The sequence below is a fragment of the Lissotriton vulgaris genome, chromosome 1_1 (assembly GCF_964263255.1).
Source record: "Lissotriton vulgaris chromosome 1_1, aLisVul1.2, whole genome shotgun sequence".
NCBI classification, from domain to species: domain Eukaryota; kingdom Metazoa; phylum Chordata; class Amphibia; order Caudata; family Salamandridae; genus Lissotriton; species Lissotriton vulgaris.
This window is the reverse complement of record NC_141685.1, coordinates 588,692-615,726: the sequence shown is the minus strand read 5'-3', so window position 1 is coordinate 615,726 and position 27,035 is coordinate 588,692. Positions and strand designations below refer to the sequence as shown.

The following is a 27,035-nucleotide window of genomic DNA, read 5'->3' as shown; positions in this document are numbered from 1 at the left end:
TGTGTCCAATGATTCAATGACTTTCCATGATCTCCTTCAGCACCAAGCCATACCAGCATTAAACCCTTGTGTCCAATGATTCAATGACTTTATATGATATCCTTCTGCACCAAGCCCTGGTGTGCTTACATTTCATTAGTCTGCACACTCAGAGCTGTTGAGCATTTGCTGCCCCTGTCTCTGTTCGCCTTTGACCCTCCATTTTGTGTTTGTTTCCCCTGGTCCGCCCCTCCTACCGCCACTGCCTCCCAGCTGCTGCCCCTGCCACAATACCGCCCCCTCCACTATCCATTTATGACCAATGTCCCAACGCGCAGCGTCCACGCGCTACGGCCGCGCCGAAGGTGCGCCAAAGGTAAGCCCGTCTACGCCCGTCCGCGCCTGGACCGCGCCCAGTGCCAGACCCCCTGGTCCACGCAATGCCCAGCCCTCCCGCATTACTTACGACGCCTCCACCCTCCTAGCCCTTAACCCCGGCCGACTCTCCAACTGCGCCCAAGCCGCTCCTGGACACACCCATGGACCCTTCACTTGCTACTCCTGCAAGTTCGACGGAACCAAGAAAAACTCCTCATCCACGATCACACAACCGAGATCTGACTCCAACCACCTAAAATGCATCCTGCTCAACACCCGCTCAGTCCACAGACACGCCATCGACCTCTGGAACCTACTAGACACCATTTCTCCCGACGTCGCCTTCCTAACAGAAACATGGATGAACGCCTCATCAGCTCCAGACATCACCAAAGCCATCCCGGAAGGATACAAGATCATCCGTAAGGACCGCACCGACCAAACAGGAGGAGGCATCGCTATCGTCCATAGGAACTCCATCCGCATCTCAACCAGCTCAGACGCCAACCTTGCCAGCGCCGAACACCTTCACTTCCAGATCCACACCGACCCCAAAACCACACTCAGAGGCACACTCCTCTACCGACCTCCAGGACCCCGTGCACAATTCAGCGACGTTATCACTGACTTTATCACCCCACACGCCCTCCCTTCCGAAGAATACATTCTGCTGGGAGACCTCAACTTTCACCTGGAAAAGAGAAATGACAGCAACGCCACCTCCCTTCTGGACAATCTCGCCAACCTCGGACTCAAACAACTTGTCACTACGCCCACCCACATCGCTGGTCACACACTCGACCCTATCTTCACCTCCAGCAAACATGTCTCCTTCAGTCACACCACTACTCTCCATTGGACGGACCACAGCTGCGTTCACTTTATCTACAAAAAGACCACAACTCACAACCATCCTCAACCTACTATGCGAAGAAACTGGAACAAAATCACCATCGACCAGATCTCCTCATCGCTTCTCCAAAACCCCCCTGCCCATTCCTCAAATCCCGACCAAGCAGCCATTTACCTCACCCAATGGCTATCCAACAGCGCCGACATCCTAGCACCGCTGAAAAAAGTCAAATCAAACTAGGCAGCAAAAACGCCTCCTGGTTCAACGATGATCTTAAGAAATCCAAGAAACTCTGTCGCTCCCTCGAGAAGGCCTGGAAAAAAGACCCAAAGACCAGCACCAGGGACGCCTTCAAAAACGCCACCCGCATACACCACCAACTAATCCGATCTGCCAAGAAAGCCGCATTCAAAGACCGACTAGACAACAACGCCCACAACAGCAAGGAATTATTCAACATCGTCAAAGAATTTACCAACCCCTCAGCCAACTCCAACGACATCACCCCCTCTCAAGCCCTCTGCGACTCCCTAGCTTCGTTCTTCCACAACAAAATCGCAGACATCCACAACAGCTTCGACAACCGACCCGGAGACCAACCCACCCAACCTTCTGCAGGACCTTCACCCCCCTTGAACATCCTTAATGACTGGAACCCAATCTCCACTGAGGACACCATCCGCCTGATGAACTCCATCCACTCAGGATCCCCCACAGACCCCTGCCCTCACCACATCCTCAACAAAGCAGACTCCATCATAGCACCACACCTTCGAGACGTCATCAACTGCTCCCTCAACTCCGCCACCTTCCCGGAAAGCTGGAAACACGCAGAACTTAGCGCCCTTCTGAAAAAACCCACAGCGGACCCCACCGAACTCAAAAACTATCGCCCCATCTCGCTCCTTCCATTCCCAGCCAAAGTCATCGAGAAAGCTGTCAACAACCAGCTCGCCGCTTTCCTCGAAACCAACAAATCCCTCAACTCCTCACAGTCCGGCTTCCGAGCCAAACACAGCACGGAGACCGCCCTCATCGCAGCAACAGACGACATTCGAACTCTTCTGGACAATGGAGACACAGTCGCCCTCATCCTCCTCGACCTCTCCGCAGCCTTCGACACAGTCTGACATAGCACCCTATTACAACGCCTCAGAAATATCGGAATCCAAGGAAAAGCACTGGACTGGACCACCTCGTTCCTCACCGGAAGAACCCAGAGAGTCCGCCTCCCACCATTCAAGAATGAGGCCAATGAAGTCATCTGCGGCGTACCCCAAGGGTCCTCACTCAGCCCCACCCTCTTCAACATATACATGAGCCCCCTCGCGGCCATCGAATGCCAACACAACCTCAACATCATCTCCTACGCGGATGACACTCAACTAATCCTATCACTCACCAAAGACCCTAACACCGCCAAAACCAACCTACATGAAGGAATGAAAGAAGTAGCCGAGTGGATGAAGCACAGCCGCCTGAAACTGAACTCAGACAAAACAGAAGTCCTTATCTTAGGTACCTCCCCCTCCGCCTGGGATGACTCTTGGTGGCCAGAGGCCCTTGGAAAAGCACCCATCCCGACGGACCACGCACGGAACCTGGGCGTCATCCTGGACTCCTCACTCTCTATGAACAGACAAGTAAACGCCGTTTCATCATCTTGCTTCAACATCCTTCGCATGCTCAAAAAAACATTTCGCTGGATCCCCACCGAAACCAGAAAAACGGTCACCCATGCACTAGTTACAAGCCACATGGACTACGGAAACACCCTATACGCCGGTATCACCGCAAAACTCCAGAATAAACTCCAACGCATCCAGAACGCATCAGCCAGACTCATACTAGACATCCCGCGTAAAGACCACATCTCTAGTCACCTGAAAAACCTCCACTGGCTCCCCGTCAATAAGAGAATTACTTTCCGACTCCTAACCCACGCACACAAAGCACTTTACGAAATTGGACCCGAATGCCTCAACACACGACTTTCCTTCTACACCCCCTCCCGTCAGCTACGGTCCTCCAACCAAGCCCTTGCTACCGTACCTCGCATCAATAAAACCACCATGGGAGGTAGATCCTTTTCCTACCTCGCAGCTAAAACCTGGAACTCACTCTCCACTCACCTTCGTCTCACTCAGAACCATCTAGCATTCAGAAATCAACTTAAAACTTGGATATTCGACAAATAACTCCCCACCCTTCTTCAAGCGCCTTGAGACCCTCCGGGTATGTAGCGCGCTATATAAATCTTTTTGACTTGACTTGACTTGACTTTCCATTATATCCTTCTGCACCACTGCCATACCAGCATTAAACTCTTGTGTCCAATGATTCAATGACTTTCCATGATATCCTTCTGCACCAAGCCATACCAGTGTCGTAATTGGCCCGGCCGCGTTAGCGATTAGCTGAACCTACACGTTGTCCTCCTTAAATTGGCTATATACGATAACGCCATTTTGAATGTTGTAGCGGCCATCTTAGACCATGAGCGGCCTCGTGGCCGACGTAACCTTTAGTCCTTTGTCCGTTCCACTGACCATTCCCGTCTGCCCAGCAACAGGCTATTTTTAGTATTGGTCAAGCCACGCATGCGCAGTCCTCACTGACCCGTAAGCCTTCAGGAATGCGCACCAAACTGACCAGTGAGTTGTGCCCCCTCCAATGAGCTGGCAGTATTCCAAAACATGACCATATATGTCTCTAAAAGTGTACCTTAACTGTGTGTCGTGTAACTTTTTATTACCCCAAACTGTATATAAACGGGGGTCACACCGATGTTCGGTGTGATACCTCTTGCATTACCGAAGGGTGCTGTTTGAGTGTACCACCACCCCATGGGGTCTTAATAAACTTGTTCTTTGACTTTTACAGTTTCCGTGCCAACAGTTCTTGAGTGTAAGTGGGTTAATTCCGGAGCGTGTAGGCCTTGGGAACCCTGAATTACTTCAATTGGCGACCACGAAGGGACTCATCGGTGACTCGGATGCCCGAAGGAGAGGTCGTGACGAAGGCTTGGAAACTCGCCATGGGCGCGCGCTGCCACGAGTGACCCGAGTCTTGGCTGCCACGGTGTTTCTTCCTTTCCTTCCGATCTGACCTTCCAGGTGGCGCCGGTCTCCGACTGAGTTTTCGAAGTGTCTGCGCTGCTGAGAAAGTGCCGTTTGGCTGATTTGGCTTGCAAGACCTTGGCAGTTGGAACCTGGACGTTTGAGAAGTTGGGTAAGAATTGTGTTCGGTAAGGTAGTCTTCGGACGCTTACTGAAGTTCTACGATTTGTGTTCGGTAAGGTAGTCTTCGGACGCTTACTGAAGTCCTACGATTTGTGATCGGCAAGGCAGTTCTTGAACGCTTGTCGAAACCCTAGGGTCTATGTTTTGACTTGAGTTAGCTAACATCTGTGAATTTGTGATCTTTGAATTATATGTGTAGTGCACTTCACATAGGCAGGCATGTAGAGATGTTTCTCTAACTTTGTTTTTTTTTCCCTTTTTGAGCGGCACAACTGTGCGAAAACGTGTAAGTGCCAATTTGTTTGATATCACGTCTTCGTGATACTTTTTGAACATGCCTGTTTTTAGCACGCTTCGAGGAATGTGTTGTTTTGGAGAAGGTACCTCAATTAGGTTAGCAGAATCACAGCCAGCTCCCCCAGAGGGAACACCAAATAGGGATATGTATGTAAAACTCGGCCACCCCCCAATTATGTACAGTAAATTATGGCATAAATATACTAAGGCCGATCCTGAATTGCAGTGGCCTCTACACAGGTCCTACGATTTAAGTAAAATACAATTTGTAGAGCAATGTTTGTTCCAACGAAGGTCTAGACAAAATATGTTTGATTGTGTGCGAATGTGGGAGAAAGCGGCGCGTGAACGAATGAAGCGTGAGGTTGCCTTGGCGGACAAAGAGCAGCGCAAGGCTGCTCGAGATAAGGCTTTGCAGCTTGAGGAAAAGGAGGCTCAGGAAAAGAAAGAAAGGGAGGAACGGGAACGTAAATTGCAAACGACTGGTCAATTTCCAATTCGCCGACCACTTTATCCTGTCCTTAATAATGAGATTGATGATTTTTCTTTGTTAGATCGGTCACCACCCCCATACGTTTCGCCGACGGCTCCGGCTGTGGATTCCGGGGATGATGATCAGGATCCGCCGACCCAGAAGGGGATATCAGCTCTCAGGTTTTCCGCGGAGCGATCTGCTCATTTACGTAGTTGGGCTCGTAAAGTTAATAAGAACATTGTTACTCAGGAACAGTTACTAACGGAAAAGTCAGGATGGTCGGACCTTGAGTTAATGTATTTTATGTCTACTTTGGCCGATGAAGTCGTGAATGCGTATCGTACCTTGTCTGATACTTTAGAGTCTAAAGCGGTGTCAGTGTATCGTGAAAATTTGGTTAAAGGTGAATTTGATCTTTCAGATGTTGATGACCTATACAAGCGATTGATCCAGCTGCGGGATGAGACCACGCGATTAAAAGATGAACGGAAGCGAAGGCAAAAGGAGTCTGGATCGGAGAATAACGGGCAGGCTAAGGAGTGTTCTCTCCGTGGTTCAGATAAGAGCTCTGCGTTGCATGTTATGCCTATGCGTGAAGCCGCGCCTTTGTATGTTCCACCAAAAGGGGAAGGTACAGATGATAATAAATTGTCAAAGGATGCGAAGGGGTATTTTGTGTATAATTGGGTATATACGCCATGGAATAGAGCAGATGTTATGGCATTGAAAAATTCTTTACCTGATCTTCGGAAAAATCCAGCGGCATTTTATGAGGGGGTGGAAGGAGCTATTTCGTCTTGTGTGATGACTCTTGTAGATATAGATCTGTTCTTTGGATTAATTTTACCACCTGATATGTGGAGGCAGATTCGTAAAAATAATGATGAAACGGTCTTGGGGGGAACATGGAAAGAAATAAATATGGCAGATTTGGAAAGAGAGCCAGCATGCAAACCTTGTCAGTTAATTTTGGACCTTCCGGCGGCTATCTTGGTTAAACTAAAAACGCTTGTCCCATCCAAAAAGATTGATTGGACCATGTTAACGTCGTGCAAGCAGAAACCCGATGAAACGGTCTCAGATTTCTTTACGCGCTTCGAGGAGGCGTTTCATGATTACAGTGGTCAATCTTTAACTGACGATACAGGTCGACATTTGTTTGTAGATAAGTATGTAGCCAATCTCCTACCGGAGATTGCAAAACGATTGAAGTCGAGTGAGAGTTCCTGGGCCACGGTGACCCCTGCGTCTTTGTTAACAATGGCTCAGTACTATGAGCGGCAGGAGGTGGAGGCTAAAGAAAGTGTAGAGAAGAAAGCGAAGGAGTTGAAAACGAAGGTGATGTTGGCGCAGGTTCGGGGAACACAGAGTAGGGGAAATTACAGAGGTAGACGGGGTGGAGGAAACGCATCATATGGTCGTACGGACATTGCGGAGGATCAGTGTGCTTATTGCAAGGAGTTTGGGCATTGGGCCGAGGATTGTCCGGTACTTCGTGAGCAGCGTAGTCAGCGTGGTCGAGGCAGTGGGAGGTCAAGAGGAGGTTATACAGGAGCAAGAGGTGGCGGAGGTGATCGAAGATATGTTGAGGAGAGGGGCCGTGGCCAGGATGAACGAAATACGTTTGATAGACGGAATCAATATCAGATTTCGGAAGGAGAGAATGTGGAGCATCAGGATTATGTGCATGCATAGGATTGCATGGGATGGGGTAAGGAATCAGTTGAAGTGCCGGTAGATCAGGAAGGACCGTACGTAACAGCGGGTATTTTGGGTTCTACTGATCAATTCCTAGTTGATACAGGGGCTACTCGTAGCGCTCTGTCGAAAAGATTGGTTCCAAGGGCTCCCCTGTCTGGCGATATGATTACGTGTGTAGGGTTTGATGGCACACCCTCCCCCAGCCCATTGTCCAAGCCACTTGCACTGTGTATCGACAAATACTTTAGTTTTGGCCAATTTTTGTTATCGCCCTATACCCCCGACAACATTTTGGGTATTGATTTGCTTAAATACTTTCGGGCTACCATACGTTGCGCTCCAGAGGGAGTGCGGGTTATTCTGAACGACAATTACCCTGACCCTGACAGATTCTATGCTATTCTTAACATCCCTGCTTTAGCCTCTCTACCGCACACGTTGTGGGCGACCTCAGATACGGATGTGGGAGAGATGCGTATTCCACCAATACACATTACTGTTCAGGAGGGAGCCCCTCTACCACGAGTGCCACAGTATAAGATTTCGAAAGAAGGTGAAATTGCATTGACACATATTGTTCAGGATCTGATTTCTGCAGGGGTGGTGGAGGAGGTTCCTTATAATGTTTGTAACAGCCCTATTCTACCAATTCTTAAGAGAGATTCCGATGGCAAAATCTATCGATTTATTATTGATTTGCGTGAGATTAATAAAATTGTCATTCCCCAGTATCCGGTGGTGTCTGATATCACGACTTTGCTTACCCTGGTTCCACCGACAGCCACCACCTTTAGCGTTATTGACTTGAAAAACGCGTTCTTCTCAATCCCTGTTCACCCAGATAGCAGATATCTGTTCGGTTTTACGCTCAATAATAAATCGTATAGATTTTGTCGTGTTCCCCAGGGATATACTGAAAGCCCTAGCATTTATAGCCAGGCTTTGAAAAGGCAGTTAGATTCCTTCCAATTGCAGTCTGGCGTTGCGCTCATCCAGTACGTGGATGACCTTCTGCTTGCCGCCGACTCCTATGAACAATGTGAACAGAGTACACTCGCGTTGCTTTCCTTTTTGGCACAGCACAATCACAAAGTTTCTAAGAAAAAGCTTCAGTATTGCAGACCCCAGGTGACCTACCTCGGTCATCTGTTGTCTAAGGAGGGGCGTGCATTAACATCTGATCGAATTCAAGCAATTTTAGACACACCAGTCCCCCGCACGCAGAGAGATGTGCGTGCCTTCATAGGATTAACGTCCTTTTGCAGACAATGGATCATGGGTTTTTCGCATATCATAAAACCCCTGTTAGCATTACTGTCCAAAGCTACACCGATGCCTCTTGAGTGGACAGATGAATGTCAGAAAGCTTTTGAGCAGTTGAGGCAGGCCCTTTGTTCCGCACCCGTGTTAGGTACACCAGACTACACGAAACTTTTCACATTGTACGTGCACGAGAATGATGGGTGCGCGTTGTCAGTGTTAGTGCAATTACACGGGGATAAACAGAGACCATGCGCATATTTCTCTGCCATTTTGGATCCTGTAGCGCGAGGGTTACCTGGGTGTTTTCGAGCGGTAGCAGCAACAGCCATAGCTATACGACAGAGTGAGAGCATAGTGCTATCACACAAATTGTTGGTGTTAGTCCCGCATGCAGTAGATGCCCTGCTAAACCAAACAAAGACTCAATACCTCACGAGTGCACGGCTAACAGGATATGAGCTAACACTCTTAGCGCCACACATTACACTGAAAAGGTGTGCTACTTTGAACCCTGCCACTTTATTGCCCTATCCGGTTGAGGAGGGTCAGGAAGAAAAACACCATGATTGTGTTTTCCTGACCGAGGAACAGACAAAGGGTCGCATCGATTTACAGGATGTGCCACTTCCAGATGTGGATGGGGAACTGTGGGTGGATGGATCGTGTTTGAGGCTGCCAGATGGTACGACTTCCGCAGCATATGCGATCACGACACTTAAGACTGTGGTAGAAACAGCTAGGATACCACAAAAATCGGCTCAGGCAGCAGAGCTGATAGCTTTAACAAGAGCCTGTGAATTGAGTGCCGGATTATGTGTGAACATATACACGGACAGCCGGTACGCTTTCGGAGTGGCCCATGACTTTGGGCTGCTTTGGAGAGAACGCGGGTTTCTGACATCACACGGAGAGCACATTATGCACGGAGAGCTAGTGCGTGATCTCCTAAATGCGTTGCTTTGTCCTAAGAAAGTAGCGATAGTGAAGTGTAGCGCCCATAAAAAGATTACAGATAAAGTGGGCCAAGGAAACGCCTTTGCAGACAACATTGCGAGACAAACGGCTATGTCCCGAACTAGCTCCCCTATGTATGTGGTACAATCACAGGCTGAGCGATGGAGTGATGCTAGAGCAGAAATACAGGACATTCAAAAATCAGCTACAGACTCAGAACTTGCGGCTTGGGCAGTAGATGGGGTACTAGATGATGAGGGTTGTTGGAGAAGCAAAGACATGGAAAAATGGAAATTGCCTGCGGCCTACTTGCAGGCGATGGTTCAGATGACGCATGGGCTGGCTCATGTCGGAGCTCTTGCAATCACTCGTCTTTTAACACGAGTTTGGGAACACCCCGAGATTGCTAATACTGCAAAGAGAGTAGTGCAGACCTGCCTGGTATGTTTGCAACACAATCCCGGAAAGGGGACCCATACTCCCAAAGGAGGGTTCGTTCCACCTTCAGCACCGTTTGAGGTGCTTCAAATGGATTACATCCAACTCGAGCGCTGCAACAACCTGAAGTACGTCCTAGTGGTGGTGTGTGCTTTTAGCAAATGGGTTGAGGCCTACCCCACGAAAGACAATACGGCTTTGACAACAGCTAAGGTGTTGCTTAAGGAATTCTTTCCTCGCTTCGGAGTTTGCAAATTTCTGTGGAGCGATAATGGGCCCCATTTTGTTGGAAAGATTGTGGAGTATGTACTGAAGGGATTGGGGATTCAGCAAAAATTCCACGCTGTATTCCACCCTCAGTCAGCAGGTTTGGTCGAGCGGTACAATGCCACGTTGAAGCTTAAGCTGGCCAAAATTGTGGCGTCTACAACATTGAAGTGGCCGGATGCTTTGCCGCTAGCGCTACTATCTCTAAGATCAGTACCCCATTCACGAACTGGCCTTACGCCATATGAGGTGGTGTTTGGCCGCCCTATGAATATCTGGGGGGTGCCCAAGCCGCGACTAATACATGATGTGCCTTGTGTTATGATGAACGACTATTTGGCACGATTAACAAATAATTTGCTCTCTATTCATCAACAGGTTCGAGAAGCGCTCCCTGACAACTCTACTGGAGAAGGCCACGATCTTCGTCCCGGGGATCATGTGATGGTCCGCACGTTTGAGAGAACAAGCAGTCTGGAGCCCAGGTGGAAGGGCCCCGAGCAGGTCCTACTTGCAACCCGAACCGCCGTCAGAGTGACCAACAGAAAGCGGTGGGTGCATTCGACGCACTGTCGACGAGTCTCTCCGGACCTGGTGACTCCTGCTGTGTTGACTGACTACAAAGAGATCTTGGAGAAGGAAAAGAGCCCAGCTGTGACGTCGGCCGAAGTAGAGGGAGCCTTCCCGGACCAATCTGTCTCTGGAAGAGAGCGCTACGATCTGCGTCCACGATAAGAAGATTTTTCCATTGTTTTTTTTCATGACTGGTTGGTTACCGCTCCAGGTTTGTGAAACGGAAACCGGGAATTCCAAGGGGGGGGGATCAGTTCTGCCAGAGTAGCGACACCCGTCTTGGCCCGGAGAAGAAAACAACGGCTACCTCGGAGTTCAGCACCGCATTTTTCTTTTTTTAGGTATACACGTATGTGTATCTGAGACTTGTAACTCTATTGCGATTAACTTGTGCCGTCTGAGATCCTGCACAAACATTCCAGAACTATGGCATCAACGGCATCTCGTGATAAGAAGATATTGGGTGCCTTTCTTTTTGTTCTGACTATTGTGGTGATAGCTGTTATAGCCTGGTTAGTCGAACTTGTGGTGCCTGTACGTGAACATTTGCTGCCGACTACCCCGGCACCGTCTGAACATTTTCACTTTACATTGCCTTTCCATGAAGAACGCCATCGCCAAACGTACTTAAATAACAGCTTCATACAGATCCTTCACCACACACACAATATGACCAATACTTCCAATTGCTGGGTGTGTGGGATGTTGCCTGGGCACCAGAAGAGAGGGGGCACTCCGCTTATTCCACTCCCGTTTTCACATAATGGGTCGTGTAACGCCTGGTACACTCTCCTCTTTACTTTGAGATGGCCAACAAAAGGGGGGGTGCTTTTTCGTCTAAATAAAATATGTCATCATGACAAGGATGGGTTTCCACGGGCTGAGGGCACTCGTTTTGAATGGGAAGAGTATAGACCTGATAATATATCTGCCCCACGTGTATACAGCAATCAGCGAAACGTTAATGTATCCAACGCCCATGTGATAAATGTAATTGCTACAAAAGCTGATCTATGCATTAGGAATAAGGGTTCGATTGCGGTGGGGAAAAGCGACTGTAACATTACTCTCACCTTTGATAGCCCGAATGGCATTCCGTTTGTTGCATCACGAAACTCATACTTCATTTGTGGAACGAAAGGATACCATCAGCTTCCAGTGGGATGGTTGGGCACGTGCTATGTATCATTTGTGTTACCCCCTGTATTCATTGCTCCCCCAATGTACCACAACGATTATACATTATACCATGATTTTGTCTTGAACCGAGTTAAACGAACTGTTGTCCTGGAGGATATCGACCAAACTGACACTGCATTGCAGCAGTATGTGGACTTCAATCTGGGACTGTTCTCCTTCGTGGGGGCGGCACTGAACAGCCGGAAAATCAGGCGGCTGACACGCGTTGTTGAGGCTGTTGCAAATGATACTGCTATGGCTCTGGGGAATATTACGGAAGAACTGCAGATTTCTAGAATTGTCACCCTCCAAAACAGAATGGTGCTCGACGTTGTTTTGGCTGATCGTGGGGGGGCATGTAGAATCATCGGAAGCAGTTGCTGTGTATATGTCCCAGATAATTCTCCATCTGTATATGATGCCATTTCGAAGCTGCACAAGATTGCTGCAGAAATACATCCGGACAATGGGACTTGGACACTTTCAGGATGGTTCTGGTCCATGATTGCAGCTTGGGGCTGGAAATTACTGACTATACTCTGTATATTTGTGGGAGCAATGTTTTTTATATGCTTATGTATTCAATGTGGCCCAGCCTTATGTTCAATGTGTCTGTCAGCCTGTTTACCATCAAGTCGAGCATTTGCCCATGATAAAATGATGCTACATAAAGAGGTGACACAAATCATGTTGATCGATATTGAGGACGAACATCCAGGCTATGTTCATTATGAGGTAGATTCAGCTAAACGCTAAAAGGGTCGTCTGTCGTAATTGGCCCGGCCGCGTTAGCGATTAGCTGAACCTACACGTTGTCCTCCTTAAATTGGCTATATACGATAACGCCATTTTGAATGTTGTAGCGGCCATCTTAGACCATGAGCGGCCTCGTGGCCGACGTAACCTTTAGTCCTTTGTCCGTTCCACTGACCATTCCCGTCTGCCCAGCAACAGGCTATTTTTAGTATTGGTCAAGCCACGCATGCGCAGTCCTCACTGACCCGTAAGCCTTCAGGAATGCGCACCAAACTGACCAGTGAGTTGTGCCCCCTCCAATGAGCTGGCAGTATTCCAAAACATGACCATATATGTCTCTAAAAGTGTACCTTAACTGTGTGTCGTGTAACTTTTTATTACCCCAAACTGTATATAAACGGGGGTCACACCGATGTTCGGTGTGATACCTCTTGCATTACCGAAGGGTGCTGTTTGAGTGTACCACCACCCCATGGGGTCTTAATAAACTTGTTCTTTGACTTTTACAGTTTCCGTGCCAACAGTTCTTGAGTGTAAGTGGGTTAATTCCGGAGCGTGTAGGCCTTGGGAACCCTGAATTACTTCACCAGCATTAAACTCTTGTGTCCAATGATTCAATGACTTTCCATGATATCCTTCTGCACCAAGCCATACCATCATTAAACCCTTGTGTCCAATGATTCAATGACTTTCCATGATATCCTTCTGCACCAAGCCATACCAGCATCAAACCCCCTGTGCCCAATGATTCAATGACTTTCCATGATATCCTTCTGCACCAAGCCATACCAGCATTAAACCCCTGTGTCCAATGATTCAATGACTTTCCACAATAACCTTCTGCACCAAGCCATACCAGCATTGAACCCTTGTGTCCAATGATTCAATGACTTTCCACGATATCCTTCTGCACCAAGCCATACCAGCATTAAACCCTTGTGTCCAATGATTCAATGACTTTCCACGATATCCTTCTGCACCAAGCCATACCAGCATTAAACCCCTGTGTCAAATGATTCAATGACTTTCCACGACATCCTTCTGCACCAAGCCATACCAGCATTAAACCCTTCTGTCCAATGATTCAATGACTTTCCACGATATCCTTCTGCACCAAGCCATACCAGCATTAAACCCTTGTGTCCAATGATTCAATGACTTTTCACGATATCCTTCTGCACCAAGCCATACCAGCATTAAACTCTTGTGTCCAATGATTTAATGACTTTCCACGATATCCTTCTGCACCAAGCCATACCAGCATTAAACCCTTCTGTCCAATGATTCAATGACTTTCCACGATATCCTTCTGCACCAAGCCATACCAGCATTAAACCCTTGTGTCCAATGATTCAATGACTTTTCACGATATCCTTCTGCACCAAGCCATACCAGCATTAAACTCTTGTGTCCAATGATTTAATGACTTTCCACGATATCCTTCTGCACCAAGCCGTACCAGCATTAAACCCTTGTGTCCAATGATTCAATGACTTTCCACGATCTCCTTCTGCACCAAGCCATACCAGCATTAAACCCTTGCGTCCAATGATTCAATGACTTTAGACAATATCCTTCTGCACCAAGCCGTACCAGCATTAAACCCTTGTGTCCAATGATTCAATGACTTTCCACGATCTCCTTCTGCACCAAGCCATACCAGCATTAAACCCTTGTGTCCAATGATTCAATGACTTTCCACAATATCCTTCTGCACCAAGCTGTACCAGCATTAAACCCGTGTGTCCAATGATTCAATGACTTTCCATGATATCCTTCTGCACCAAGCCGTACCAGCATTAAACCCTTGTGTCCAATGATTCAATGACTTTCCATGATATCCTTCTGCACCAAGCCGTACTAGCATTAAACCCTTGTGTCCAATGATTCAATGACTTTCCATGATATCCTTCTGCACCAAGCCATACCAGCATTAAACCCTTGTGTCCAATGATTCAATGACTTTCCATGATCTCATTCTGCACCAAGCCATACCAGCATTAAACCCTTGTGTCCAATGATTCAATGACTTTACATGATATCCTTCAGCACAAAGCCATACCAGCATTAAACCCTTGTGTCCAATGATTCAATGACTTTATATGATATCCTTCTGCACCAAGCCATAACAGCATTAAACCCTTGTGTCCAATGATTCAATGACTTTCCATGATATCCTTCTGCACCACTGCCATACCAGCAATAAACTCTTGTGTCCAATGATTCATTGACTTTCCATGATATCCTTCTGCACCAACCATACCAGCATTAAACCCTTGTGTCCAATGATTCAATGACTTTACATGATATCCTTCTGCACCAAGCCGTACCAGCATTAAACCCTTGTGTCCAATGATTCAATGACTTTCCATGATATCCTTCTGCACCAAGTCGTACCAGCATTAAACCCTTGTGTCCAATGATTCAATGACTTTCCATGATCTCCTTCTGCACCAAGCCGTACCAGCATTAAACCCTTGTGTCCAATGATTCAATGACTTTCCTTGATATCCTGCTGCACCAAGCCGTACCAGCATTAAACCCTTGTGTCCAAAGATTCAATGACTTTCCATGATCTCCTTCTGCACCAAGCCGTACCAGCATTAAACCCTTGTGTCCAATGATTCAATGACTTTCCATGATATCCTTCTGCACCAAGCCATACCAGCATTAAACCGTTGTGTCCAATGATTGAATGACTTTCCACGATATCCTTCTGCACCAAGCCATATCAGTATTAAACCCTTGTGTCCAATGATTCAATGACTTTCCACGATATCCTTCTGCACCAAGCCATACCAGCATTAAACCCTTGTGTCCAATGATTTAAGGACTTTCCACGATCTCCTTCTGCACCAAGCCATACCAGGATTAAACTCTTGTGTCCAATGATTCAATGACTTTCCACGATATCCTTCTGCACCAAACCATACCAGCATTAAACCCTTGTGTCCAATGATTCAATGACTTTCCATGATATCCTTCTGCACCAAGCCATACCAGCATTAAACCCTTGTGTCCAATGATTCAATGACTTTCCACGATCTCCTTCTGCACCAAGCCATACCAGCATTAAACCCTTGTGTCCAACGATTCAATGACTTTCCATGATATCCTTCTGCACCTAGCCATACCAGCATTAAACCCTTGTGTCCAATGATTTAATGACTTTATATGATATCCTTCTGCACCAAGCCATAACAGCATTAAACCCTTGTGTCCAATGATTCAATGACTTTCCATGATATCCTTCTGCACCACTGCCATACCAGCATTACACTCTTGTGTCCAATGATTCAATGACTTTCCATGATCTCCTTCTGCACCAAGCCATACCAGCATTAAACCCTTGTGTCCAATGATTCAATGACTTTACATGATATCCTTCTGTACCAAGCCATACCAGCATTACACCCTTGTGTCCAATGATTCAATGACTTTCCATGATATCCTTCTGCACCACTGCCATACCAGCATTAAACTCTTGTGTCCAATGATTCAATGACTTTATATGATATCCTTCTGCACCAAGCCATACCAGCATTAAACCCTTGTGTCCAATGATTCAATGACTTTACATGATATCCTTTTGCACCAAGCCATACCAGCATTAAACCCTTGTGTCCAATGATTCAATGACTTTCCATGATATCCTTCTGCACCAAGTCGTACCAGCATTAAACCCTTGTGTCCAATGATTCAATGACTTTCCATGATCTCCTTCTGCACCAAGCCGTACCAGCATTAAACCCTTGTGTCCAATGATTCAATGACTTTCCTTGATATCCTTCTGCACCAAGCCACACCAGCATTAAACCCTTGTGTCCAATGATTCAATGACTTTCCATGATCTCCTTCTGCACCAAGCCGTACCAGCATTAAACCCTTGTGTCCAATGATTCAATGACTCTCCTTGATATCCTTCTGCACCAAGCCGTACCAGCATTAAACCCTTGCGTCCAATGATTTAATGACTTTCCATGATATCCTTCTGCACCAAGCCGTACCAGAATTAAACCCTTGTGTCCAATGATTCAATGACTTTCCATGATATCCTTCTGCACCAAGCCATACCAGCATTAAACCCTTGTGTCCAATGATTCAATGACTTTCCACGATATCCTTCTGCACCAAGCCATACCAGCATTAAACCCTTGTGTCCAATGATTTAATGACTTTCCACGATATCCTTCTGCACCAAGCCATACCAGCATTAAACCCTTGTGTCCAATGATTTAATGACTTTCCACGATCTCCTTCTGCACCAAGCTATACCAGGATTAAACTCTTGTGTCCAATGATTCAATGACTTTCCACAATATCCTTCTGCACCAAACCATACCAGCATTAAACCCTTGTGTCCAATGATTCAATGACTTTCCATGATATCCTTCTGCACCAAGCCATACCAGCTTTAAACCCTTGTGTCCAATGATTCAATGACTTTCCACAATCTCCTTCTGCACCAAGCCATACCAGCATGAAACCCTTGGGTCCAATGATTCAATGACTTTCCATGATATCCTTCTGCACCTAGCCATACCAGCATCAAACCCTTGTGTCCAATGATTCAATGACTTTCCATGATATCCTTCTGCACCACTGCCATACCAGCATTACACTCTTGTGTCCAATGATTCAATGACTTTCCATGATCTCCTTCTATACCAAGCCATACCAGCATTAAACCCTTGTGTCCAATGATTCAATGACTTTACATGATATACTTCTGTACCAAGCCATACCAGCATTAAACCCTTGTGTCAAATGATTCAATGACTTTCCATGATATCCTTCTGCACCACTGCCATACCAGCATTAAACTCTTGTGTCCAATGATTCAATGACTTTCCATGATATCCTTCTGCACCAAGCCATACCAGCATTAAACCCTTGTGTCCAATGATTCAATGACTTTACATGATATCCTTCTGCACCAAGCCATACCAGCATTAAACTCTTGTGTCAAATGATTCAATGACTTTCCATGATATCCTTCTGCACCAAGTCGTACCAGCATTAAACCCTTGTGTCCAATGATTCAATGACTTTCCATGATCTCCTTCTGCACCAAGCCGTACCAGCATTAAACCCTTGTGTCCAATGATTCAATGACTTTCCTTGATATCCTTCTGCACCAAGCCACACCAGCATTAAACCCTTGTGTCCAATGATTCAATGACTTTCCATGATCTCCTTCTGCACCAAGCCGTTCCAGCATTAAACCCTTGTGTCCAATGATTCAATGACTTTCCTTGATATCCTTCTGCACCAAGCCGTACCAGCATTAAACCCTTGTGTCCAATGATTTAATGACTTTCCATGATATCCTTCTGCACCAAGCCGTACCAGCATTAAACCCTTGTGTCCAATGATTCAATGACTTTCCATGATATCCTTCTGCACCAAGCCATACCAGCATTAAACCCTTGTGTCCAATGATTCAATGACTTTCCACGATATCCTTCTGCACCAAGCCATACCAGCATTAAACCCCTGTGTCCAATGATTCAATGACTTTCCACGATATCCTTCTGCACCAAGCCATACCAGCATTAAACCCTTGTGTCCAATGATTTAATGACTTTCCACGATCTCCTTCTGCACCAAGCCATACCAGGATTAAACTCTTGTGTCCAATGATTCAATGACTTTCCACGATATCCTTCTGCACCAAGCCATACCAGCATTAAACCCTTGTGTCCAATGATTCAATGACTTTCCACGATATCCTTCTGCACCAAGCCATACCAGCATTAAACCCTTGTGTCCAATGATTTAATGACTTTCCATGATCTCCTTCTGCACCAAGCCATACCAGCATTAAACCCTTGTGTCCAAAGATTCAATGACTTTACATGATATCCTTCTGTACCAAGCCATACCAGCATTAAACCCTTGTGTCAAATGATTCAATGACTTTCCGTGATATCCTTCTGCACCACTGCCATACCAGCATTAAACTCTTGTGTCCAATGATTCAATGACTTTCCATGATATCCTTCTGCACCAAGCCATACCAGCATTAAACCCTTGTGTCCAATGATTCAATGATTTTACATGATATCCTTCTGCACCAAGCCATACCAGCATTAAACTCTTGTGTCCAATGATTCAATGACTTTCCATGATATCCTTCTGCACCAAGTCGTACCAGCATTAAACCCTTGTGTCCAATGATTCAATGACTTTCCATGATCTCCTTCTGCACCAAGCCGTACCAGCATTAAACCCTTGTGTCCAATGATTCAATGACTTTCCTTGATATCCTTCTACACCAAGCCACACCCGCATTAAACCCTTGTGTCCAATGATTCAATGACTTTCCTTGATATCCTTCTGCACCAAGCCTTACCAGCATTAAACCCTTGTGTCCAATGATTTAATGACTTTCCATGATATCCTTCTGCACCAAGCCGTACCAGCATTAAACCCTTGTGTCCAATGATTCAATGACGTTCCATGATATCCTTCTGCACCAAGCCATACCAGCATTAAACCCGTGTGTCCAATGATTCAATGACTTTCCACGATATCCTTCTGCACCAAGCCATACCAGCATTAAACCCTTGTGTCCAATGATTCAATGACTTTCCACGATATCCTTCTGCACCAAGCCATACCAGCATTAAACCCTTGTGTCCAATGATTTAATGACTTTCCACGATCTCCTTCTGCACCAAGCCATACCAGGATTAAACTCTTGTGTCCAATGATTCAATGACTTTCCACAATATCCTTCTGCACCAAGCCATACCAGCATTAAACCCTTGTGTCCAATGATTAAATGACTTTCCATGATATCCTTCTGCACCAAGCCATACCAGCATTAAACCCTTGTGCCCAATGATTCAATGACTTTCCACGATATCCTTCTGCACCAAGCCATACCAGCATTAAACCCTTGTGTCCAATGATTCAATGACTTTCCACGATATCCTTCTGCACCAAGCCATACCAGCATTAAACCCTTGTGTCCAATGATTTAATGACTTTCCACGATCTCCTTCTGCACCAAGCCATACCAGGATTAAACTCTTGTGTCCATTGATTCAATGACTTACCACGATATCCTTCTGCACCAAGCCATACCAGCATTAAACCCTTGTGTCCAATGATTTAATGACTTTCCACGATCTCCTTCTGCACCAAGCCATACCAGCAGTAAACCCTTGTGTCCAAAGATTCAATGACTTTACATGATATCCTTCTGTACCAAGCCATACCAGCATTAAACCCTTGTGTCAAATGATTCAATGACTTTCCATGATATCCTTCTGCACCACTGCCATACCAGCATTAAACTCTTGTGTCCAATGATTCAATGACTTTCCATGATATCCTTCTGCACCAAGCCATACCAGCATTAAACCCTTGTGTCCAATGATTTAATGACTTTACATGATATCCTTCTGCACCAAGCCATACCAGCATTAAACTCTTGTGTCCAATGATTCAATGACTTTCCATGATATCCTTCTGCACCAAGTCGTACCAGCATTAAACCCTTGTGTCCAATGATTCAATGACTTTCCATGATCTCCTTCTGCACCAAGCCGTACCAGCATTAAACCCTTGTGTCCAATGATTCAATGACTTTCCTTGATATCCTTCTGCACCAAGCCACACCAGCATTAAACCCTTGTGTCCAATGATTCAATGACTTTCCTTGATATCCTTCTGCACCAAGCCTTACCAGCATTAAACCCTTGTGTCCAATGATTTAATGACTTTCCATGATATCCTTCTGCACCAAGCCGTACCAGCATTAAACCCTTGTGTCCAATGATTCAATGACGTTTCATGATATCCTTCTGCACCAAGCCATACCAGCATTAAACGCTTGTGTCCAATGATTCAATGACTTTCCACGATATCCTTCTGCACCAAGCCATACCAGCATTAAACCCTTGTGTCCAATGATTTAATGACTTTCCACGATCTCCTTCTGCACCAAGCCATACCAGGATTAAACTCTTGTGTCCAATGATTCAATGACTTTCCACAATATCCTTCTGCACCAAGCCATACCAGCATTAAACCCTTGTGTCCAATGATTCAATGACTTTCCACGATATCCTTCTGCACCAAGCCATACCAGCATTAAACCCTTGTGTCCAATGATTTAATGACTTTCCACGATCTCCTTCTGCACCAAGCCATACCAGGATTAAACTCTTGTGTCCAATGATTCAATGACTTTCCACGATATCCTTCTGCACCAAGCCATACCAGCATTAAACCCTTGTGTCCAATGATTCAATGACTTTACATGATATCCTTCAGCACCAAGCCATACCAGCATTAAACCCTTGTGTCCAATGATTCAATGACTTTATATGATATCCTTCTGCACCAAGCCATAACAGCATTAAACCCTTGTGTCCAATGATTCAATGACTTTCCATGATATCCTTCTGCACCACTGCCATACCAGCAATAAACTCTTGTGTCCAATGATTCAATGACTTTCCATGATATCCTTCTGCACCAAGCCATACCAGCATTAAACCCTTGTGTCCAATGATTCAATGACTTTACATGATATCCTTCTGCACCAAGCCGTACCAGCATTAAACCCTTGTGTCCAATGATTCAATGACTTTCCATGATATCCTTCTGCACCAAGTCGTACCAGCATTAAACCCTTGTGTCCAATGATTCAATGACTTTCCATGATCTCCTTCTGCACCAAGCCGTACCAGCATTAAACCCTTGTGTCCAATGATTCAATGACTTTCCTTGATATCCTTCTGCACCAAGCCGTACCAGCATTAAACCCTTGTGTCCAAAGATTCAATGACTTTCCATGATCTCCTTCTGCACCAAGCCGTACCAGCATTAAACCCTTGTGTCCAATGATTCAATGACTTTCCATGATATCCTTCTGCACCAAGCCATACCAGCATTAAACCGTTGTGTCCAATGATTCAATGACTTTCCACGATATCCTTCTGCACCAAGCCATACCAGCATTAAACCCTTGTGTCCAATGATTCAATGACTTTCCACGATATCCTTCTGCACCAAGCCATACCAGCATTAAACCCTTGTGTCCAATGATTTAATGACTTTCCACGATCTCCTTCTGCACCAAGCCATACCAGGATTAAACTCTTGTGTCCAATGATTCAATGACTTTCCCTGATATCCTTCTGCACCAAACCATACCAGCATTAAACCCTTGTGTCCAATGATTCAATGACTTTCCATGATATCCTTCTGCACCAAGCCATACCAGCATTAAACCCTTGTGTCCAATGATTCAATGACTTTCCACGATCTCCTTCTGCACCAAGCCATACCAGCATTAAACCCTTGTGTCCAACGATTCAATGACTTTCCATGATATCCTTCTGCACCTAGCCATACCAGCATTAAACCCTTGTGTCCAATGATTTAATGACTTTATATGATATCCTTCTGCACCAAGCCATAACAGCATTAAACCCTTGTGTCCAATGATTCAATGACTTTCCATGATATCCTTCTGCACCACTGCCATACCAGCATTACACTCTTGTGTCCAATGATTCAATGACTTTCCATGATCTCCTTCTGCACCAAGCCATACCAGCATTAAACCCTTGTGTCCAATGATTCAATGACTTTATATGATATCCTTCTGCACCAAGCCATACCAGCATTAAACCCTTGTGTCCAATGATTCAATGACTTTACATGATATCCTTTTGCACCACTGCCATACCAGCATTAAACCCTTGTGTCCAATGATTCAATGACTTTCCATGATATCCTTCTGCACCAAGTCGTACCAGCATTAAACCCTTGTGTCCAATGATTCAATGACTTTCCATGATCTCCTTCTGCACCAAGCCGTACCAGCATTAAACCCTTGTGTCCAATGATTCAATGACTTTCCTTGATATCCTTCTGCACCAAGCCACACCAGCATTAAACACTTGTGTCCAATGATTCAATGACTTTCCATGATCTCCTTCTGCACCAAGCCGTACCAGCATTAAACCCTTGTGTCCAATGATTCAATGACTCTCCTTGATATCCTTCTGCACCAAGCCGTACCAGCATTAAACCCTTGCGTCCAATGATTTAATGACTTTCCATGATATCCTTCTGCACCAAGCCGTACCAGAATTAAACCCTTGTGTCCAATGATTCAATGACTTTCCATGATATCCTTCTGCACCAAGCCATACCAGCATTAAACCCTTGTGTCCAATGATTCAATGACTTTCCACGATATCCTTCTGCACCAAGCCATACCAGCATTAAACCCTTGTGTCCAATGATTTAATGACTTTCCACGATATCCTTCTGCACCAAGCCATACCAGCATTAAACCCTTGTGTCCAATGATTTAATGACTTTCCACGATCTCCTTCTGCACCAAGCTATACCAGGATTAAACTCTTGTGTCCAATGATTCAATGACTTTCCACAATATCCTTCTGCACCAAACCATACCAGCATTAAACCCTTGTGTCCAATGATTCAATGACTTTCCATGATATCCTTTTGCACCAAGCCATACCAGCTTTAAACCCTTGTGTCCAATGATTCAATGACTTTCCACGATCTCCTTCTGCACCAAGCCATACCAGCATTAAACCCTTGGGTCCAATGATTCAATGACTTTCCATGATATCCTTCTGCACCTAGCCATACCAGCATCAAACCCTTGTCTCCAATGATTCAATGACTTTCCATGATATCCTTCTGCACCACTGCCATACCAGCATTACACTCTTGTGTCCAATGATTCAATGACTTTCCATGATCTCCTTCTGCACCAAGCCATACCAGCATTAAACCCTTGTGTCCAATGATTCAATGACTTTACATGATATACTTCTGTACCAAGCCATACCAGCATTAAACCCTTGTGTCAAATGATTCAATGACTTTCCATGATATCCTTCTGCACCACTGCCATACCAGCATTAAACTCTTGTGTCCAATGATTCAATGACTTTCCATGATATCCTTCTGCACCAAGCCATACCAGCATTAAACCCTTGTGTCCAATGATTCAATGACTTTACATGATATCCTTCTGCACCAAGCCATACCAGCATTAAACTCTTGTGTCCAATGATTCAATGACTTTCCATGATATCCTTCTGCACCAAGTCGTACCAGCATTAAACCCTTGTGTCCAATGATTCAATGACTTTCCATGATCTCCTTCTGCACCAAGCCGTACCAGCATTAAACCCTTGTGTCCAATGATTCAATGACTTTCCTTGATATCCTTCTGCACCAAGCCACACCAGCATTAAACCCTTGTGTCCAATGATTCAATGACTTTCCATGATCTCCTTCTGCACCAAGCCGTACCAGCATTAAACCCTTGTGTCCAATGATTCAATGACTTTCCTTGATATCCTTCTGCACCAAGCCGTACCAGCATTAAACCCTTGTGTCCAATGATTTAATGACTTTCCATGATATCCTTCTGCACCAAGCCGTACCAGCATTAAACCCTTGTGTCCAATGATTCAATGACTTTCCATGATATCCTTCTGCACCAAGCCATACCAGCATTAAACCCTTGTGTCCAATGATTCAATGACTTTCCACGATATCCTTCTGCACCAAGCCATACCAGCATTAAACCCTTGTGTCCAATGATTCAATGACTTTCCATGATATCCTTCTGCACCAAGCCATACCAGCATTAAACCCTTGTGTCCAATGATTCAATGACTTTCCACGATATCCTTCTGCACCAAGCCATACCAGCATTAAACCCTTGTGTCCAATGATTCAATGACTTTCCACGATATCCTTCTGCACCAAGCCATACCAGCATTAAACCCTTGTGTCCAATGATTTAATGACTTTCCACGATCTCCTTCTGCACCAAGCCATACCAGGATTAAACTCTTGTGTCCAATGATCCAATGACTTTCCACAATATCCTTCTGCACCAAGCCATACCAGCATTAAACCCTTGTGTCCAATGATTAAATGACTTTCCATGATATCCTTCTGCACCAAGCCATACCAGCATTAAACCCTTGTGTCCAATGATTCAATGACTTTCCACGATATCCTTCTGCACCAAGCCATACCAGCATTAAACCCTTGTGTCCAATGATTCAATGACTTTCCACGATATCCTTCTGCACCAAGCCATACCAGCATTAAACCCTTGTGTCCAATGATTTAATGACTTTCCACGATCTCCTTCTGCATCAAGCCATACCAGGATTAAACTCTTGTGTCCAATGATTCAATGACTTTCCACGATATCCTTCTGCACCAAGCCATACCAGCATTAAACCCTTGTGTCCAATGATTCCATGACTTTCCACGATATTCTTCTGCACCAAGCCATACCAGCATTAAACCCTTGTGTCCAATGATTTAATGACTTTCCACGATCTCCTTCTGCACCAAGCCATACCAGCAGTAAACCCTTGTGTCCAAAGATTCAATGACTTTACATGATATCCTTCTATACCAAGCCATACCAGCATTAAACCCTTGTGTCAAATGATTCAATGACTTTCCATGATATCCTTCTGCACCACTGCCATATCAGCATTAAACTCTTGTGTCCAATGATTCAATGACTTTCCATGATATCCTTCTGCACCAAGCCATACCAGCATTAAACCCTTGTGTCCAATGATTCAATGACTTTACATGATATCCTTCTGCACCAAGCCATACCAGCAGTAAACTCTTGTGTCCAATGATTCAATGACTTTCCATGATATCCTTCTGCACCAAGTCGTACCAGCATTAAACCCTTGTGTCCAATGATTCAATGACTTTCCATGATCTCCTTCTGCACCAAGCCGTACCAGCATTAAACCCTTGTGTCCAATGATTCAATGACTTTCCTTGATATCCTTCTGCACCAAGCCACACCAGCATTAAACCCTTGTGTCCAATGATTCAATGACTTTCCTTGATATCCTTCTGCACCAAGCCTTACCAGCATTAAACCCTTGTGTCCAATGATTTAATGACTTTCCATGATATCCTTCTGCACCAAGCCGTACCAGCATTAAACCCTTGTGTCCAATGATTCAATGACGTTTCATGATATCCTTCTGCACCAAGCCATACCAGCATTAAACCCTTGTGTCCAATGATTCAATGACTTTCCACGATATCCTTCTGCACCAAGCCATACCAGCATTAAACCCTTGTGTCCAATGATTCAATGACTTTCCACGATATCCTTCTGCACCAAGCCATACCAGCATTAAACCCTTGTGTCCAATGATTTAATGACTTTCCACGATCTCCTTCTGCACCAAGCCATACCAGGATTAAACTCTTGTGTCCAATGATTCAATGACTTTCCACAATATCCTTCCGCACCAAGCCATACCAGCATTAAACCCTTGTGTCCAATGATTCAATGACTTTCCACAATATCCTTCTGCACCAAGCCATACCAGCATTAAACCCTTGTGTCCAATGATTTAATGACTTTCCACGATCTCCTTCTGCACCAAGCCATACCAGGATTAAACTCTTGTGTCCAATGATTCAATGACTTTCCACGATATCCTTCTGCACCAAACCATACCAGCATTAAACCCTTGTGTCCAATGATTCAATGACTTTCCATGATATCCTTCTGCACCAAGCCATACCAGCATTAAACCCTTGTGTCCAATGACCGGACATCATACAATTCTATTCCAGTTCTTATATGTCCCCATTGTGGATGTTTCACAGTAATTGTGAATGTATTAAGCTTAAACACATAATTTAACTCTTGCATTCTTTCCTTCTTGCATCCGTGTTAATTATCTGATTTAATGCCACCATATACTGTATGTCCGGCATTACCATTACAATAATTGTAAGGGGGACCGCTCTCAGACCTAGTACACGTGATAATGAACACTTTTGTTATTGTATATAACTGTAATACATGCCGCATATTCTGCTCGGAATCCACTCGCCTTCATATCTGTTTCGCCTGACTTTGACCATACAGTCATGGACTGCGGATATTCTGCTCATCACGCAACTTCGCGCATTGGCAAGACCCATGGCTGAGCATAATGCCAACATTCTTAGTCGTCAACACCAACCCACGGTGTTTAAGCCTGATAGTTTTCATCCAATTTTCTTCACAGGCCCCCAATCCTCAACCGGGGCTCCAGTGAAGTCTCCCCCACTTCGCAACTACTTGCTAACAACGTCTACACTAAGTTAAAACCCGCTGGTGATAGGAACACTCACCAGAGCTCCTAACTCTCTAGTTATACCTACTCTTTAACTGATCCGTAGATGGGCGTAAAATGTAATTGTTTCTGGCCCTTCAGCGCCCTCACAGGTACCATCTGCTACCGCGTACTCCCTCCAGGGATTTTGACTTTATCTCAGGTCACTTTTTAGGACATGAAGTGACCTTCAAGTTTCAGAATGCTGTAATATGTATGGGACCTGCCATAATCACTTTTCTTCTAAATACCGAGGTCACACAATTTCCTCCCACCTACGCGTCATAGTGGCACAGAGCTCATTGTGTTTTTCACCCTTATCATAGGTAATTCAGCTCTACACATTGCGTATTGTTCACGTGTACTTAATATTATTATTTTTTGAGACCAGTGTAATACTTTTTTTCTCCTTTTTACTTCCTCTTCTTTTTTCAATGTATAGACTATATCTCAGGATTATACTTTATTTCCTAATGGTGCTCCCCCCATTCTAGTGGGTAATG

The 27,035-nt window shown here is 45.2% G+C and overlaps 1 protein-coding gene across 1 annotated transcript in view; it reads right to left on the bottom strand.

Moving 5' to 3' along the window:
- Positions 1-27,035, bottom strand: part of LOC147736913 (NACHT, LRR and PYD domains-containing protein 12-like) — a 707,348-nt gene that overhangs the window by 143,781 nt on the left and 536,532 nt on the right. The window contains exon 3 of the mRNA XM_086962964.1: positions 904-919. Within this exon, the coding sequence (XP_086819090.1) occupies positions 904-919 (16 nt within the window). The remainder of the gene's footprint in view (positions 1-903; positions 920-27,035) is intronic.